Source organism: Plectropomus leopardus, chromosome 11 (genome assembly GCF_008729295.1).
Source record: "Plectropomus leopardus isolate mb chromosome 11, YSFRI_Pleo_2.0, whole genome shotgun sequence".
Taxonomy (NCBI): domain Eukaryota; kingdom Metazoa; phylum Chordata; class Actinopteri; order Perciformes; family Serranidae; genus Plectropomus; species Plectropomus leopardus.
Window position 1 is genome coordinate 32,957,920 of NC_056473.1, and position 20,255 is coordinate 32,978,174.

Sequence of the window (20,255 nt, forward strand, 5' to 3'; positions counted from 1 at the left end):
CTTAAATTGTGCTTCAGGTGAAACAAGCATTTTAGTTGTACAGGTGTCGCTGCATTTATTGGCCTGTAAATGAATCCAGGTCAGTCGCCTGGAAGGCAGCTATGCTGACTACAAATGCACACTTAAGATATGAAAGTCTACAAACAAAACAAGACTGCGTGTTTATGAAAATCAGGTAAATCTTCTGTCTTTGAATTAGCTTCATTGCTGACTCTACAGTGAAGAAGGGCTTCTTATTAGAAACAGTTTCCCCCAGCAGTTTAAAAGGCAGTCCTTCGATGGAACGTAAACAAATGGACCTGCTTGTTTCTTTGCACAGTCCAAAAAATATATAGAAGTATAATTCTGTATCTTATAACCCCGAGACTTGACAATCTACTGTTGAAGACCTTTGGAGATGCCGTTTAAGGTGCCTAATTTCTCTTTTTGCTGCTTGATTTTTTTTCTTCCAAATGTGGTTCCAACCACAAACCCTTCATGCAGGGTTTCTCTGGTTGAGCGATGACACATTTTTCCTTTAACTGTGTGTAACAACAAGGCCCAAATGACGCTGTGCAATTCAGTATGTGTGCAAAAGAACAGAGTGGTGGGACAGTGGATCACTGTGCAGTCATGTCCGTGTCCGTCCACATTACTTTCAGCTCAGACTTCTTTTGCATTGCCTGCTCAAATCTAGAACCAAAGCTGTGGTCGAGCCAGCATGGAAATACTCTTTAAATATAGAATTTGTTTCCTTTTTTTTAAACTAACATAATTTAAAAGGAAATGCTGAATTTGGCTTTTGAAGACTTCACACACACAAACTGACCCACAATCTGATGTGGTTATTTAAATGAGGAGAATTCATTTCCGTGCTGTTCTTCCATGGTTTTGAAGCCATTAGAAGATTAGCCCCGAGCTTAAAGCTGCACCAATCGACATGTTTTACAACACTGGATCAAATGTGCAATTTAAAAGAAGTCATTCAGAGACCCAACAATGCTGTAATATTCATCTCCAGTGGCGTCCCTAGGGGGGATCGTGGGGGCCATGGCCACCCCGATACAATTGCCGGCCACCCCACCAGCCTTCCATGACAAAAAAAAATGGAGGCCGACATTACTGTCTTTTTAAGACTGTGGCACGTTTACTTTTTAAGATAGTGTGGAGGTAGTGATATATTAAAACTAGACAATCTAAGGCATCCATTGGTACCAACCATTTTCATCTAGCTTGTTAATGAACGCTCCAGACAGTAACAATATTACGAATTTAGGAGGAAAAAAGTCATAGTAGTATAACATTAAGCTCGTAATTTTATGATAAAGTCACAGATTTAGACTGGAGAGTTGGGTAATCTGGTGTGAAAAGCGAAAAATTAAGAATAAATGATCAGGAGTGATGGATGAAAGGTTAGTGTACGTTCAGGTTCAGCTGCATCTTGTGATATTTTAAATGTCCTGATTTTAGACTTTGTTGAATTATTATTTTAACCAGTTGGGATGTATACAGCTGTACACTGTGTACGTAAACTTTTGCAGATCAGCTAGAACAGCTAAAAGCAACAGGCAGCTATTTTCAACTAAACGGCTTTGATAAACCCCTTGTGCCCTACCAGTCCAGTACCAAACATAGCGTAGCATTTAGCAGCTAAAGAGATATTTTTCTCATGAGTTCATGGAGACAAAAATAGACTTAAAAAAGTGAATATTGGATTTATAGTCAACAGGCCGTCTGAGACGTAATGCTAATATTGCTCTGTGTCTGCCAGATGTGTAGAGACAAATACTTTTCTAACTCCAACTTTTATCTTGTCGTGCTGCCCCCAAGTGGCCTAAAAAATCAATTAATGCAGCTTTAAGATTCAGAGGTCGTATTCACAAAGCTTCCTAGTACGTAGAGTTGGTCCTAGTGACGAATCTCTAAGAAAATTATTAGAATTATGCTATTTTCTGAGAAGTTCCTTTTAAAGTTAAGACTTGGGGCCGTTTTCACAAAAATTATAAGACTAATCTCAGAGAGCTTTTAACTCAGCCTAAAAACTTTCAGCAAGGAGTCCTAGCTTAGGAGTGATTTAGGAAAGGTCTCAGAGCAACTTTGAGCAAGGAAGGAACAGAGACTTTTATCTTAGTGGGGAGGTGTGGTTCACCCCTTTGCTAGGTATGACACATTTTTTTAACAGATGTGATTGGTTGTCACAGACACACCCTTTTGTGAGCCTGCAAGGTGCAGACACCCAGTGGAAATGAAATAAACTGCATCACAATGGGAGACTGTGAAAGTACTGTCATTGTTTGACCGATGACTGATGGTAGGTTGAGACAGACCATTCATCAGTGCTGCACTGGAGCATTTTGCAGTTTTCTAAATATCTTTGTGGAGTGCTGGGCTGTTTTTTGGGGCTTCAACTCACACGAGCAGGATCAGTTCGGGTTGTAACTTTTTGGGCCCGTTGAGAACTCTAATGTGTGCAAATCTCTAATGAGATCGCCCACGAACATTATCCCTGCACCATCTCATCTGTAGTATTTCACTAACTCACTGTCATCCAGCATTTGGAGAATATTTCTCCTACCACTTTGTGTTTCTGCCATTTCTTCCTCTGTTTAAGAAACGCTTAAGCCTCTTTAAAGTCTTCCTTCCTACTCCTAACAGTTTTTCACCTTAAGAGCTCTCTTAAAGCTTAAGACCCTTTGAGAATAATTTTTATCTTTACAAGAATTTAGCCGTAACTTAAAGAGGATATTCTTAGAAAAATCATAATTTAAAGCATTTTTGCAGAATCCTGTCACTAGGAGCAACTTTTAGTTAATATGTTAGTTAATAACTTTTGTTAATATGGGCCTAGACCCTGGTCAAGGTAAAAGTTATTCACAAAGCATCTGAGCCCTTAAGAGAGCTCCTACAGTGAAAAACTGTTGAGGGTCAATCACACCGAGACGTGTCGCAGTAGATAGGAGCGGGGCTGCGTGCACATACTTGGCACCTGGCTAAAAGTGGCATTGATGAGCGATGCGATTCTACGCCTCGAGCTGAAAAGTTAAAAATCTTTTAACTTTAATGTGCACCCAACACCTGCCAGAAAAATGCGTAATGTGGTTTTGCTGGTGACGCTTTTCTAGTGACACGTCTTGGTGTTATTGGCCCTTTAAGAGTAGAGAGGAGGACTGTTAGGAGCCTCAAGAGTTTTTTAGGGAGAGAAAAAAATGGCAGAAACACAACAAGGTAGAAGAAATAATCTCCAAAAGCTGGATGACAGTGAGGTAATGAAACGCTAAAGATAAGATGGTGCTCAGATAATGTTTGTGGCATTTGCAAGGCAATAATGTGATGAAGACACTGAGATTTTGGGCAACTGGAAAAATGCAGCATTGTGATCAGACAAACCACACTTTCACAGTCTGATATTGTGATGCAGTTCATTTTATTTCCACTGGGTGTCCACGCCTTGCAGGCTCACGAAAGGGTGTGCATGTGACAACCAATCACATCTGTTAAAAAAATGCATCACACCTAGCAACGGGGTCAACCACACTTCCTCACTAAGACAAAAGTGTCTGTCCCGTCATTGCTCAGAGTTTCCCTGAGAATTTTTCTAAATCACTCCTAAGCTAGGACTCCTTGCTAACAGTTTTTAGGCTGAGTTAGGAGCTCTCTAAGAGTATTTTCTGAGTAATGTTTATGAATACCGCCCCTGAATGTGAACATTTGGACTTGGAATTGAGATCTGCAAAAGCAGTTGAACTTAATGGTGTAAATAGATTTGAGCACGTAAAGTCAATGGAAATGAAGTCTGAAATGTTTTGTGTTGAAAAAAAAAAATCAGTGCCTATTTTTTTTCTCTGGTGTAGTGATGATGACTGTCCTCTGTATTAACGGCTGACTTCAGACGTCTCCAAGGAAAGAATTTAATTATATACAACAGCCAGTCTCATTCAGATAGCTGGATATGAGTTGGTACACCTCAGATGGCTGCCATGAAACGTTAAATAATGTAACTGAGACTCAAGAGAGCGAAGATATTAGGCCGAGCAAGGTTCAAATGGAGCTGGTATTGTTCCTCAGTCATTGTGGTTGTTTGCTGTTTGATTAATTACATATTTTATGTAGAACTGGTCAATATTTTGCCCCGTTTTCTATGGGAAGAACACAGAATGATATATGACTGACAGAATTACATCATTTTTAAGCACTTTTTCCAGGTCTTGTTTGCCATTTTTATTTTATTTTTTTTAAAACTAATTTTCAGGTAATTTTTCTGAACGTTTTTAGTAATTTCTTGCAAATTTTGGGGTCTTTTCTTCTTTTGTTGCTTATTGCCTTCTTCCCATGTTTTTGAAAGAAATTCAGTTGTGTAAAATCTCACAATAATGCTGCACAACGTGATTATAGATTAATGTCGTGCAGCATTATGGTGAAATTTTACACAACTGAATAAAATCCATTATAGCAGCATCAGCAGTCTTTGCTGAGATTTTAGTGGAGAAGTTTTGTCCCATGATCTTGCTGCTTTTGTAGCCCAGGGAGGATGAAAATTCAGGGCAAAATGCCTAACATTCATAAACTTTGGTGCAGCAAATCCCATTCCTTGCCTTCCAGACAGCCATTGTCTTATATATCACATTTTTTTCTGGTATGGTATGAAAGTAATTCACTCATGCAACAGGAGTTTCACTTTGTCAAAATACAACCAAAGAGCCTGAAAAAATGTTTGCATTGTTCATTTCTGCAAACCAATGATAGGTTTTAAAAATATATATATTAATATTTAATCATATCATCAGACGTTTTTTGCCAATGCAACAAGCGGAGTTTCCATGACTTCTTTTTTTCCTTGCAGCAGTTTGTCACTCTCAGGATGGATAATTGATCTGTGATCCATTCAGAGCTGATCAGATCACATCAATGGATGAGATTAACAGCCGTTTGTAAGTGAAAGTAAACTTTAGCCTCAGCAAAAATCATTCAGTCGTGGCAGCTCGCCATAAATAAATCAATGTGAAACCCTGAAATGTTGAAATTTAACATATTTGTTGTTTGCAGAAACATATAATGTCAAAATTTTCTTCTGACAACTGGGCTTCAAAATATAAGCAGTCAACAAGTTAAATATGATGAATTACAAATTTTAAGTATCTTTAAGTATTAAGGTCTGTTTTATTTTTTATTTTATTTTATTTTATTTCATATTTATTTAGTTTTTTGTCATATTTTATTTAACTTTATTTTATTTTTTACATTTTATTTTATTTTATTTGGAGTGAATGGAAATCAGTGGCAGTCTGGAAGAAAGAAAAGATTTATTTAAAACAGCTTTCCACCACGTGTTGATTTCCATGCCAGCCGTCTGAGGTGCACCGCAGGAAGTTGTTCTGATCCACCAGAAAGTGTCCTTTTATGTATTCCACTATTGTGATTCGAACACCATGGGGATCTACTGTACATGACTCATCAATATAGATATATCCTGTATAGATACTGTATGTATGTATGTTTGTATAGGATCTATTATTGTATGCTGTTGGTTTGACCAAAACCTGGGTGTAACACCGCATGATATCGATGTTGTAAAATGAAGACACAGAAGACACACAGACTGGTGATAATGGTGGTGGTTATTCTTGTCAATAAATCACATTTACAACTGCGCTTAGAATACATGTGCTTAATGAAGATTCAGTGTATTTGGACTTTAAGCCAAAAGTCAAAAATCTGAATCGACATGAGTTTTCTTGTGTCGACTTTTACAAACATTTAAACCTTAAAACCCAAAACAGATGATTTATTTTGAAAACATGGAAAAAAAGGCAAATTTGCAAGAAATATCCTGCAAATTGCATGAGATTGAAGAAATTGGTAAAAGGTGGCAAGAAAAATAACCTGACAAAGAAAAGAGACATTGAGAAATATTTTTTTAAGACAACAAAAAATAGTGTAAAAAATCCAGAAAATATTACTCTAAAAAATTACAATTAATATATGCTTCTGAAATTATGTTATAGAAAAAAGTAACATTTTAAGCACTGTTTTCAGGTTATTTTCTTTTGGTAATTCACTTGTAACTTAGATGTCTTGCCAAAATTTGTGTTATTTCTTCAAAAGTTACTCATTGCCTTCTTCTGATGTTCTTGAAAAGAATCAGATTGATTTCTTCAGGTTTCAAAGAGTTCGCCTCATTCTTGGGACAGAAAGTCGGATATCTGCTGCATCAATTTGGCTTTTTTAAGCTTTTTTTCTTTTTTTAAAACCAATTTTCAGGTAATTTTCTTGTACTTCTTACTTTTTTCTTCCTCCAGAAAATTGTATTTATAATTACTATGTGTTTCAGAAATTATTTTACAGAAAAATTATATATATATCTTTTTTTCAATTTTTTGTTCTGTTTTGGGTTTTTTTCCTTGTTCATATATGTTTTTTTACTTTTTGTTTTTTAATGTATTGATAATTTTCTTGTAATTTCAATGTCTTACCAGTATTTGGGTCATTGACTCCTTATGTTCTTGAAAAAAGAATCAGGTGGATTTTCTCAGGTTTCAAAGGGTTAACATTCCTGGGACATTAAGTCAGGATATTATATTGAAATCTGTCTCTGCTGTGTCTCCCAACTCACACTCCCTTTATTACAAATACAGTATCAGTCATATATCAGTTAAGGTTGACCAACAGAATTGTCTAAATCAGGTTTCACAGTTACGTCTTTATTATTCACAGTGTGAGTGAGGATATTGATTAGTGTCCTATCACATTCACATATTGAGCTCTGTTTTCATTCTTCAATGAAAAAAGTAATAAATACATTAGCGCTATAAATACAGTTCATGCTTGAGCAGGTTATGAACAGACAGGAATAAGAGTGTGTTCTTTAACATGCTTAACAACAGACAGAGAACCATACTGTATGTGGAGTGTTACTGTTATATATCTATAATCAGCTTGATTATATAGACCACCAATGCAAAAACATTTAGTTTGGTCAGATTACGCCCTGCAGCAGCAGAGCAGCACGTCACATGACCACATGCAGACATGAGACCGGGACCACACAGCACAAAGACAACGAGACGATGGTGTGTTCTGTCCGTGTGACGTGTGCGCTGATCTGCCTCTAGTTAGTGGGTTTCCATAGTAATGGCAAAGACATGTTTGACCACACAGCCGTTAAAGAGTCACGCAGTGGTGAAAGCTCAGAGGTCAGTTTTCAGAGGAGTCCGTCTCTTCTGTGGAGCCGTCGCTTTCCACCTCCATCTTCCTCCTGTGGTGGATGTTCCTCCTGGGGGAGGCCTTCCTCTGCACCTCCTTCAGCGCGCCCACCGCGCTGCCGCTGCTGTTGCTGCCTGACTCACTGAGATTTGAGCGATTCTGGACAGCGTGGAAGGAGAAAAGAGATATTAAGGGAACAAAGGAAGAGAGAACAGAGGAAAGCAGAGAAAACAGAAAATGCGTGTGTGTGTGTGTGTGTGTTTTCTCACAGTTTGTCCAGTTCCTGGTCCATCTCTGGGTCAATGAGCAGCTCTGCCTTGCTGGGTAACGCTCCTGCAGAGAGAGATGGAATACATCACCTGGGTGAACGCACTAATTTCAGCTCCTTTACCAGGTGAGAGGCAATGACACACCCTCCCCACTAATTACCTCTCTTTCTCCTCCTAAGCAGCTAAAACATTGATCCAAATACATCTGCACCGAGTTTGAAAGAGAAACTGAAAAATTCAGATATTTAAAGAGAAGAAACCACCGTAAGTTTTCAAAGACGTCTGTTCTTGCTGCTGTATACAGTTTACCTGTTCTCCTGCCTGTATGTGACGTCGCACGGACACACCAACAAACCCCCCCCCCCCCCCACACACACACACACACACACAAAAACTGACAGAAAAGCAGACTTGTGTGCTGCAGCGGTGTGTTCACAGGCAGGGGGAAAGCAGTCTAGTAGTATCAACGAAAGAGGCCACTTGGGTGATGAGCTCAGAGAACTGCTGCCAACCCTGCAGCTTTACAGCTCTACAGCATGAACTCTCCAGATTAAAAGTAGATATTAGCATATGCAGTTTCAAAACAACTTTGTATGTAGTAGCAGCAGCAGCACGGTCATGTCAAATATTTACCTACCAATATTTTGGTTGATGGTCTCGTGTTTGGCCAGGCTCATTAAGAAGCTGTAGTACGAGACTTTGTTGGTCTGTTCCAGTACTTCCCCTATACAGGACCTGGGAGGATGACTACACACACACACACACACACACACACACAAAACAGTCTGCTATAAAAACACGCAAAACGCAACAACAAATCAGTGCTGCATGTCATTTCTTGTTAAGCTGCTGTTTGCATTCTCTTCACCTGTTCGACAGAAACAAAGCCAATTTGCTCACATTTCGAAGGGTTAAAGTTGTGTGTCTGAGGTTGAAAAACACTCAAGAGCACAAATATTGAAAGAGTGTTGATATGGATGCTAACACTGGATTTTGTGTGACTGTGCAGGTGTTTTACCTGTGTTTGAACCGCTCACAGAGGGCGTCCACACACTGAGCCAGAGTGGACGGATCCACTCCGTCCTGCTGCCGCTGCTCCTCCGTGTCGTTCTCCTCCGCAGCCACAAGAGGGGAGCTGCTCGATGGAGGTGGACGTGGGGACGATGACGGTGTTCGGACTCTTCCCCGCTAACAGGTCCTGGTAGATGAGCAGCACGCTGTCCAGGAACTCTGCAGACACGAAGGACGATCGGCAGCTGGACGTCAGGAGGTGAAGCTCTCTTTGATTCAGTTTTTTGTTATGAAATGGGATTAGACCGCTGACACTGGCTTTCATTATAACTTAGATATTAGAAATAAATTAAATATAACTCCATCTTGTCAAATTGGGTAGATTAGTCCCTTGCTCACTATTGGCAGTGAATCATTTTCTGTTATTATTTTTCATATCAGATATCTGACAAGAATTTAGCCCGAAATGGGTGAAACAACAATAAATCTATAACAAAAATGGATTTAAAAAATGTGTACAACATCTAACTTTCTGTAAAGAATCAAATTCAAACTGTTTGAATTTGATTTTGTTGAGAAATAAGAAGAAACAAAACGCAGATCCTTAACACGCACACATTAATAAAGATCACAGCAAAACTGGACTGTACTGACAGTGGAAACTGCAGTTTACGGTGTACCTTGGTAGTAAAACTGCAGCTGGAGGGCGTAAACGAAATCAGAGAAAGACATCAGACAGTCGATGGCGTCGTCCATCAGAACAATTCTACAGGACAAGAAAAGAAAAGCAGAAAACATCTTTACATCAGACTTCGGTCAGCTACATAAAGCTGTACCTTTTATAAAAGTAAGTTATTGTCTTTCCTGCTCAAACTTTTAATATATCCTGACAGTAGTATTGTATAGTATAGTACAGTACAGTACGGTACAGTATAGGTACAGTATAGTATGTTATAGTATCGTAGTAGTATAGTATGGTATAGTATAGTATAGTTATATAGTATAGTATAGTATAGTATAGTATAGTATAGTATAGTATGGTATAGTATAGTATAGTATGGTATAGTATATAGTATAGTATAGTATAGTATAGTATAGTATAGAATAGTATGGTATGGTATGGTATATGGTATGGTTATGGTATAGTATAGTATGGTATATATGGTATATAGTATAGTATAGTATAGTAGTATAGTTATTAGTATAGTATGGTATAGTATATATAGTATAGTATGGTATGTATGGTATAGTATAGTGGTATGGTATGGTATGTATAGTATAGTAGTATAGTAGTATGGTATAGTTTTGGTATGTATAGTAGTACATGAGACATGTAATCTGTGAAAGAAAGAAGCTTGTCCGCCTCACAGTGCTCCTAATGGCATTTGCAGAAATCTGACACGTTTTAATCCCCTCTTAAGACTTTCTTCAGAGTAAAATATTTAATATGTTCCTACGTTTTATTATCCCTCTGCGGCCATACTTTTTTTATTTTTATTTTGAACATTAATATATGATCACTGCGTTGTTTTCATTTTTTAAAATTGTTTTATTGCTGCCTCGTCTTTAAGGACGTTGTAACCTTATTAAGAAAGCTGCTATATAAATAAAGTTTATTATTAGTATTATTTATTATTAAATATACACAATGTAACTGCCTGATGATGACTGCGCTGCACTTCACTTGTCAGTAAATTGAACAGACACATTTTCACAGCGTGAAATGTAAAAGCTGTGATAACCAAACAAACCTTTGATTACATTCGTGCAAAGAAATCCTGCTCAAAAGAGTTTGTTAAAAAAATATGGTGTGTAGAGGAGAAAGAGCGTGGCGTGTTTTCTGAGGAGTCCCCACCTGGCTGCACTCTGCACCAGCTCCAGAGGGAAGTCTGGACACAGCAGCTGCAGCAGAGACCTGTACTCCAGCATGGACAGCAAATCTGGAGGACAACCACAGAATAAAACTCATTTCAGATACAGAATACCCAACAATCAGAAACTCAGAAAAATGTTAAAGACAAGCAAACCAACAAGCTGATTTTGCACGCCATTGAATTAATATTTGAAAATTATTGACAAAACACTTCTGTATAGCAAAGAGGACTTCCTTTTTTTAATTCACTTCACAGTTTCTAATAATAACTCTCGCTCACCTCCGCTCTTGCCGATCTGTCGGTAGCATCTCCAGAAGACTCTGATGAAGGAGGCTCTGTTATGAGGAGTGGCTCTGATGTAGTTATACTCTCTGAAGAGCACGTGGTTACTGTTCTTCACGCTGCTGAAGCTGCAAACACACACAGACAAATGACAGAAGGAAGCACCTGAAAATGCATGTAGTCAGTTAAAAACTGAACACAAGATGCAATAAACTGTGTTTTCTTGCACAAACTCTGTCAGCTGGACGACAGTCAAACCTGTGAAACACGAACGTGATTCAGTTTTGTCACTGTACAGATTACTTTAGCTTGTCTCCGTGTATCAGCCGCCCACATTTAATGCTTTTCTAGATATTTTTAAACCAAATTTAAGCATTAGAGGTAGGTATAAAGCTAAGCTGTATATATGTACATATGTATGTATGTGTTCCCCTGCAGAAGTAGGTTCGATGTAGAAATATGGTTATTACAGTGAGTTAGGTCCATCTACATTATTATATATGTATATATAATGGATTTCAAAATCATTAAATAGTCTCACTTTTCAATTTGTGAGGTATTAAATGTCATAAACAAATGATCTGATTTCATTTATCCATCTTTGGATTTATTTTTGACAAAATGAGTCAAGCTCTTCTGTGTAAAAGTCCACATTTCAGATGTTATAAATCTTAAAACCTACCACTGAAACCAATACTAGGATAATTATTTTTTTAATATGTTGCCCTCCTTCTGAGAATTCATTAATTACCGGTAGGACCAGAAATTGTCTACGCTTTTTACTGTCGAGGAACTGAAGTAAATATTTTAAGCATCGAGAAAGTAGCACTCTTGGTCAATGTGATGCTCCTCAAATTATCACCGAAATACTTTTAGAAAGTTGTATGTTTATGTATTTAAACTGGCTTTGTATTGCAATTTAACTGGATGCTGCGCCTGCATATTTACATGTGCGACAGCTGAATTTGTCTGCTGTGTTTATTGGCAGAATAATGTTAATGCTGCAAACTCAGCCAGACTGCTCTTAAAAGAGATTTAAAATCTCAATTTGAAGGATTTTAGGACGTTTGCAGGATTCGGGGGCATATCTAGGAATATAAGAATAAGGTTTTATAATATTTCTAGGATATAAGGACATGTTTAGGATTTTAGGACATTAGGGACTTAGCTCGGACCTCTGTCGGGGGTGCAGGGGATCCTCCACTGGCACTTTTTTTGATAAACAAGCTCTATTTTGATGCTGTTTTATGCACTCTGACACCTTATTTATGCTAACAGTGCAAAAACAATTCCCAGTATGAATCACTTTGTTTTTTATTGTGAACTGGAAAATGGTTGTGGGGCCACCCTGCACCCTATCAAGGGGCCAGATTTGGCCCTTTGGCTGTATGTTGAGTATCACTGCTGACACCCCAGGTGAGCCGTGCCTGCACGTGCAGCTGCAGCAGGTGTCTGACTGTGTTGAGTCAAACTTACTATTCAGCAAAGTAGCGGATCACCCCAAACTGCGTGTACTCCTCTTTATGCTCCAGCAGCTGAGTCACCGCATCACTCAGGTAGAACAACACGTTACTGTCCGCTGGAGGACACACACACACACAACACACACACATACACACACACACACACACACACACACACACACACACACACACACACAGCGATGTTAAATGAAAATATACACAAAAGAAGGAGTTAGCTAAACAGCTCGAGTGTTAGCACCGCACAGCTAACACACAACATACCGAGGTACTCCTCATCCGGGACGGCGGAGTTAAAACGGTTCATTGTCGGCGTCCTCTCCGGTAATAACGCTGAAATTAACATTAATAAACTTGAGATGTTTGAAGCTGTGGTCGGTAAATTATCTAGCTAGATTAGTGCAGCTTTGGGATTTTGCTGGCCGTCAAATCTCTGAGTGTCCGGACATCGACATGGTGGCTTCCATAGAAACAGCAGGATGTTGTGAGTTACACTATTTTAATGCCCCCAAACAACACAGCACACAAAGGTTCCCCTGCTGTTTTTACATGATAACAATTACAACAATAATAATTGTAACAACAATAAAGCAAGAACATTAATAATACCTAACTGTACGTGATAATAATAATAATGATACTACTACTACTACGATTACTACCATAACTACTATTAACATTACTTCTGCTACTACCTCCTCTATTACTGCTACTACTAATAATAATAATTAATAACTACTACTAATAATAATAATAATTATGTTAATGATAATAATAATATTGCTACTACTACTATTACGAATAATGATACAAATGCGTAATACTGCTACTTCTACCATCACTATTACTGCTATAACTTCTGCTACTACTGCCTCTATTACTACTATTACTAATACTGCTACTAATTTTAATAGCAGTGATAATAATGAGGATGATGATGATGATGATGATGATGATGATGATTCATCTTCTTCTTCTTCTTCTTCTTCTCTTATTATTATTATTATTATTATTATTATTATTATTATTATTATTATTATTATTATTATTATTATTATGTCATAGACTACCAGTCATATAACTCACATTATATTATTATAATACACATTACGAATGTAATGTTCAAACGTTAATTCGTAATACAAGGTAAAATGTGGATTTATTAGTCATTGTTAGTCATTTTTTAAACAAAGTTTGAAAAATGAAATTATAATTTGTCTTTGATCCTGCTTCATCTTTGGAGTTGAAGGGTGAGTAATAACTTGCTCAATGTAGAAATGTACAATAAATACATGGTTAAGATACCATAAAAACTACTATAATATGACAAATATGTACAATATTGCTGTTCCAGAATAAGAAAATAATAGTTTTGTGCAGAGTTGTGCAAAGATAACCTAAACGCTTTTGGAACATATAACCCGACTTTTGCGTGCATGTATGTGTTAATATACAAATTTACATTATTAATTTACATTACATATGAGAATAATTAGGCATTAAAGATACGTCGTGGGATACACAACCGGCAGCCAGTCAAAAAACATATGTTTAAAGACAAAACACTACCCAAAAATCGAAATATTTACATAGTTACAGGGAGGGCTTAACATCACAGCAGCCAATCAAATTTCTCCAAAGGACAGTCAGTACGCGTGATGGTCCAATCAGAGAAGGACTGTTATACCTTATGGGCGGGCCATAGTTCAAATGCAGCCAATCAATGGCTTTGCCGAGCGACAAATAAGGAAGCTGCTATTGAGTCAAATGGAGAATTTTTTGATGTGAGACGAGGGTCCAATATTTGGGGTGTACTGGTTTACTGGTGTGTTCTGGTCTGTGTTTTTTTCCTCCTGCAGTGAGACTGTGCACAGATTAAACACAGGAGTGATGTAGTCAGGGTGGTGTCCCTGTCTCCGCCCCTCCTCTGTCTCTCCGCCCTTGGAGACATTTCAAAAAGCTGCAACAAGTTGGACACAAGCAGCAGGGACAGGACCGGAAATAAGTTTTCATTTCTGTTTGAAATAAGAGCGCAAAATGTCTCTGTCGCTCAGAAAAACATAAACAAACGAAACTTCATTCCGCAATTTAAATTTACTCCTAGACAGCATATGTTACTTCATTACATACTTTGTATTTACAGACAAACGTTTTTTATTATTATGATTATTATTATTATTATTATTATTATTATTATTATTATTATTGTTATTGTATTATTATATTAATAGTTTTTAAACACTGGTTCATTCAGTGGTCAATTCTTCCACTTGTATGTAAAAGTAAAAGTAAAAATGTACAGATAAAAAATGTACAGATGAAAATATTGAGACAATTTTCAGTTAAACTATTTTTGAAGTATTTGTGTTTTTGCTTTTTTTTTTTTTTTTTTTTTTAAATCTAATTTAAAAAACAAGTTTCAGTTTTTCTTTAAAAAATTAATTATGTTCCATTGGGTACTTTTACTTTTAATATTTTGATCACTTTTTTCCTGATTATACTTACTTTAACTGAAGTAACTCTTTCAACACAGGACTTTTACTTGTAACAGAGTATTTTCACAATGTGGTGTGAGTACTTCCAAAAACTGAAATACTAAATAAATTAATAAAAAAATAATTAATCATAAATGAATTTATAATAATACGTTTACTACTACCCACTCACTACTACTAGTACCACTAATAATAATAATAATAATAAATTAAATAAAAACAAAAAACTGAAACTGAATTCTTCCATCACCTGTCACAGAAGGTGCATTTTTCATTCATATCAGGAATGTATGATTTACTATTATCTCTCAAATTACTAATTAATTTCCATATTTTTAACACTAATAAACATTTAAGTGAAAACTTGATGCATAATTAGATACTTTAAAAAATGTATTTGATATTTTGTATTAACAGAGAAACGTCGCTTTTATTTGAAGCGGAAGTTGCGGTGTCTTTTCAGGGCGGCGCTGCTAACGCTTGTATAAAGCTCGGCTGGGCTCCTCCGTGGTGATCCCATTATCAACCCCCATCCAGCCGGACAACCAGCATCGTATTGTCTCCTAGGGACGCGAACAGGTATCCAGCTATAAACAGCTATTGTCTCATTTTGCTCAGCAGTCGTATTTTACCCCGAGTAGCATGCTAGCTTGTTGCAGCTGCCGCGGTGAACTGCGTTGTTCGGCCTGGCTGTGTTGGCGCTTGTGGACGGTTAGCTCGTAGCCTTGTTTCCAGGCAGCTAACGGCGGCTACCTGCCGCTAGCAAACAATGAAGTCTAGCTGTGTATATAGACCTCGGACATTTATACCACATATGCTTACAGGCGACGCCAACGCGAGCTGCTTGTGTTTTGTTGCTGTAGCGGTTTGAACCAGAATGAGCGGGTTAGCATGCTAACTAGCAACTGTGACAGTCGTTGCTAAGTTAATGGCGCTCACCAGACTAGCTAGTAACTAACTAACGACTGCTGTTTAACGTGGTGACCACTCCCTGTCTGAGCACACTGGAAACGGCACCGGTGACATTTGGTGAAATGGTTGGCATAGCTCGAGATATGCTGCTAACCTAATTGAGTGTGACTGGCTGTAACGTTATTTGATGGTGCAGTGCCTGCAGGGCAGTTAGCCCTCCTCCAGCCCTCCTCCTGCTCATTCTTGTGACTAGTTCAAAATTTTCAGCAGGAATTTTGGCGGTTTACTGCAACCTCCATCATGCATGCTGTCATACCTGACATGCGTGCGAAACACATTTATAACTGCGATAACAGCTGGGTGACATCATGTCAGTCTTGTGTTTTGTTATCGTCTGTGGTCTTGTCTGTGATGGAAGTGTAACTTAACGTAAATGTGGTCTATTATCAGTTCAGAAGGCTTTACTGCAGTTCATAGGTTAACAACTGTAAATTCAGTGCTGGTCAAAGTACACAAGCCTATTACTCGAGTAAAAGTATAGATACTCGTGGTCAAATATTACAGTTGAAAGCAGGTGAGTCAAATTATTAGTTGAAATATTGCAGTAGTTGTTAAAAATTAAACTAAAGCACGTTTGTTTGTTTTTAAATTGCAATGCAATTGTGTTTTTATAGCATATTGTGAAAGGGGGATAATACACACATCACATAGGTGCAAGGCTATAAAAAAACTGTGTACATGAGCAAAAAAGGTATAGCCTTCACACATAATCCATGACACACAAGTTTATTAAAGGTAATGTTTAGATCCTGCTTGGGTCTTTATCAGGTCAGAATAACTGACCATTATTTTTATCTGGCGAAGCAGATAAATCCAAGCAGGATCGAAACGTTTTTAATAAACTTGTGGCATGGAGTAAGTGTACAGGTGTTACCCTTTTGCTCATGTGTAGCATATTGTCACAATACATTCACAGATCATAAGGACTTGCTTGTGGAACCTGTTGAATGAAAAACTCATTGAATACGTTGCAAAGCTTAAAGAAATGCCCATAGAGTCACAAAATAACATGCTTTCTCAGGTTGGATGGGGAATTCTTGTAAGCTGTGATGAAGTTTGTGCGCAGTGAACAGAGCAGCTATGTAAAACGATTAGGACAGTAAAATTTTTGATTTTTAAAATTGTGAGTAGTTGCACAATAATTGTGATTAATCCCATTTTTTACTCTCATGTTTTAAATTACATTATTTGCATTTTAAAAAAGGTTTGAAGTACATATTGACAAGGGAAAGCAATTATTACCAGATTGTCTTTATTAGGAATTAAATGATCAAAAAACTGCATGGGACTCGTCTAAAGTGGGCAAGTCTGCAAAGGGGAGACTCATGGGTGCCCACAAAACCCATTTTCATTCAGATGTCTTGAGATCAAGGGACTCCGGTGAATTGCTGTTTTCCATTGCCAAAATGTAGCCAAACTTTAGAGCGTCATTTAGCCCCCTTTACTGAGAAACTAGCATGACATAGAAACCCCTTGATTCATCAGGTCTTCTTGTTTCATGTGATGCCAGTTTCATCACTTTAGCTTTAAAAAGCAGCCCAGTACAGCTGCTATAAGAAAGTAATGTCGGCCTGCGATTAACACGATCAAAACAAAAAATAAGGTCTTATGTATGGACATTAATCGCATTGTGATTAGCGCATTAATGCTGACAGCCCCAAAAATTATACAAATTATTCTTCATCTCAAAGACTTCAAACAGAGACTTGATGTATGGCCATAGGTGATCTGGTGGCGAATCCTCATCTCTGTCTGCTGCTGTAGCCATTACTAACAAGGCAGAACCAAATACAACTGCCTGCTGATGACCTCCTGTCTCTACCCGTCTCTACTGATGAGCTGCCCAATCTGAGGAGGGCATGCATGAGGTAGAGGCACAGGAAAAGCCTAACAAGGGACAGAAGTTGGAAGAAAGAAGGAACTAGCAATAGCTGTAATCTCTATATGTATAACTTTAGTTCCTACTGCTTGTTGTAACAGGCTAAAGTTGCACTAAGTTAATTCGCATAGTCCCTGTCAAATAAACTATATAAATAAATAAACACTTCTTTGACAAACAAACCACACACAAAACTACATGATTACAGTTAATGGACTTTTGTTGCATTTTAGAAAAGAAAAAAACCCATTCATTTTCATGGAGTCTGCTATGATTTTTGTGACACACAGTGTTATGAGCTTTTAAAAAATACTACAGTGTATCAATATGCCCATAAGCTATTTGAAAGGGTTAATATAAAAAGTTTGCATGGCTCCAAGCTGACAGCTTTTTGCTGAGATGTGGGTGATGTCTTTAGCCTGTTTACTAGACTGGCTTGGATCAATATGAAATATGAACCCGCAGCCTCTCCCTGAGTGTGCAATAACAATCACATGCTTATGCTTGTGTGGAAGTAAGTGCATGGGAGTGAGTGAGTTTGCAGCTTCAGAAATTTCTTTACATAAAGTGGATTTGGTGAAGTGCACTTACAGGACTTTAGATTTAAAGAGACTGCTAGGGCAACTAAACCAGAGCCTTTTATTTTTTTAATTTCAGGTAACGATATCTGCCTAAAAAAGCCATTCTTGGTTGTCTCTAATAGAAATCCGCCTCTGTTTGCTTTTTTCAACAAAACAGAAATTGCTCATATATTTCATTTTTTCTTTGGGTCACCTCAAATGGTTTAATAGTTGGAATACCATTGTTGTACCAAGTGTTGCTTTGCAAGATTTCTATCAGACATTTTAGTGTTCACTTACTTCCCCAGCAGTAAACCACAGATGAATATTTTAAATGTAATGTGTCAATAATTCTCTTCTTTTCCAGTTGAGTACCTTTGGGGAAGCCCACCCCCGAGTGGCCACCATGGGGGACGATAGCGAGTGGATGAAGCTTCCCATCGACCAGAAATGCGAACACAAGGTGACTTCTTCACTGACTGATATTTGTCCTCAGCGACAGGGTTTACAAGCATAAAATATCAGGGCTGGACCCGAATATTCGGCTATTCCGATATTTGTTAATTGTGTAGACGTTCGGTTTTCAGTTTAGGGATGTAGATATTTGGGTTTTTTGTGTGTGTGTGTTTTTTTTTTTTTGTGTCATTTCAGTGTTTGTGAGAAACAATGTTAGTTTTTTTTGTAGTTGGTACGGTCTGTAGTAATATGACCATGATAATAAAAATTGACACAATCTGTGTAATGTTACAAAAAGTGTATAGAAAGTTCATTGAACAACACCTCAGGAGTTTGAGTTGGTCCGCACGGACCCTCTCTTTCTCTGTTTGTCGTGATACTTCTGCTGAGGAGTCGACAGTGACACGGATGATAATTTTACTCAACGCTTCTTAACGGGTTTATTGACTTGAGTTGAGCAATTTTGGTGTGCGCAGCACTGGAACACAAACGTGGGCGTTATAAAGGGGGGACTTCATTGCGGCCCTGTAGTGCAATCTCTGTGTAAAAGTGGCTTTAATTCGCTGTACACGAGTCCAAAGAATCCTCCCAAAATCTGAATAATACCAGCATATCCCACATGTCTAAATCCGAAAATGCTGCATTGCCAAATGCCAAAATGGAATTTACTGATCAGCATCAAATTCAGCAGATTGTTAGACCCTGAAATATTAGTGCGCATGTAAACATACTTTCTGCAGTTTACTTAAATATCACTCACTCACTTAAAAAATATTTCCTTGAAGTCAAATCCTGACAGGCGATATTCACAAAAAATACAAACACAAGTGCCCTGTTATGAGTGAATGTTTACTTTGACCAGCTAATGTTTCATACAGATCAGCTGGTATTCACTGCATCTCATATTATTTACTCAAGCTAATGTTTTATTGTACATTATTATAAATTACAATCACTTCTCATGTTCGCTGTTAATTAAAGTTCAGTTCCCACCTGATAATCTTTCTTACAGACATGCTTACTGCGTTTATTTGGATCCTTATCCCCAAAGGGCTTTAAATTTGGGATTAAACTAATACACACATCTAATCCAAGTCTTACTAGCACTCTAAACCAGTTCAGCATGACATCAGTTTTAATATGATGTACTGTAAGAGTCTAATCAGTAAACGATGTAAAGCCTTGGTTATTTGTTGTTGTTTAGTTTAATCTTTCCTCAAACTTTGTCTCAAACAATGGCTCTGCATCAAACAGGCTCCTAACAGGCTGCACGTTAGGCTGCTTTATACAGTCCAGAAGCATCTGAACTTCTGCCTGGATGGTTAAAGGATGAGGCGGGAGATATTCTAGGTTTTGCTTACTGTCTAATTATCCTGTGAAATGAGCCATACCAACAGTGAAATGTCTCTAACAAGTAGTTTCTGTATACCAAAGCCTGATTATATTTTGTTTGTCTGTGCCATTTAGCTCCAATGTTGTCCTTAAACATTTTAAGTGATATCAATGAGCCATGCTGTTGCACTGAGAAAAAAGCGTCTTAGATTAGCATAAAAACACACCGTTGTTGGCTTTGACTCAATCCTGCATACACCGTCCTGATGTTACAGATGCACTCCATTTCCATTTTTTAGTTTCCTCTACATACAGGGTTTGTTTGGTTATGAAAAACCTGGAAAAGTCTTGGAATTTGCCAGTAGCAATTTCCAGGCCTGAAAAGATTTTGGGGAAAAAAATCATGGCTTTTTGTCTCACAAACCTGTTTAATAATACATGATGTGGTAAAGGGTGGTCAGAAAT

General features: G+C 37.7%; 2 protein-coding genes across 2 annotated transcripts in view; one reads left to right on the forward strand and one right to left on the reverse strand.

Moving 5' to 3' along the window:
• Nucleotides 1-6,946: 6,946 nt before the first annotated feature.
• On the reverse strand, nucleotides 6,947-12,566 carry LOC121950581 (UPF0705 protein C11orf49 homolog). The gene is given in 11 exon segments (XM_042496622.1): nucleotides 6,947-7,316; nucleotides 7,319-7,338; nucleotides 7,449-7,512; nucleotides 8,086-8,195; nucleotides 8,467-8,573; nucleotides 8,575-8,678; nucleotides 9,140-9,225; nucleotides 10,315-10,399; nucleotides 10,613-10,743; nucleotides 12,092-12,194; nucleotides 12,361-12,566. Coding segments are annotated over 11 exon segments (1,038 nt in total). The 5' UTR covers nucleotides 12,443-12,566; the 3' UTR covers nucleotides 6,947-7,170.
• A 2,520-nt stretch (nucleotides 12,567-15,086) lies between these two features.
• LOC121949799 (cytoskeleton-associated protein 5-like) overlaps nucleotides 15,087-20,255 on the forward strand; it is a 33,470-nt gene continuing 28,301 nt past the window's right edge. Inside the window, 2 exon segments of the mRNA XM_042495567.1 lie at nucleotides 15,087-15,170; nucleotides 18,370-18,465. Coding sequence (XP_042351501.1) covers nucleotides 18,409-18,465 — 57 coding nt within the window. The 5' untranslated portion in view covers nucleotides 15,087-15,170; nucleotides 18,370-18,408.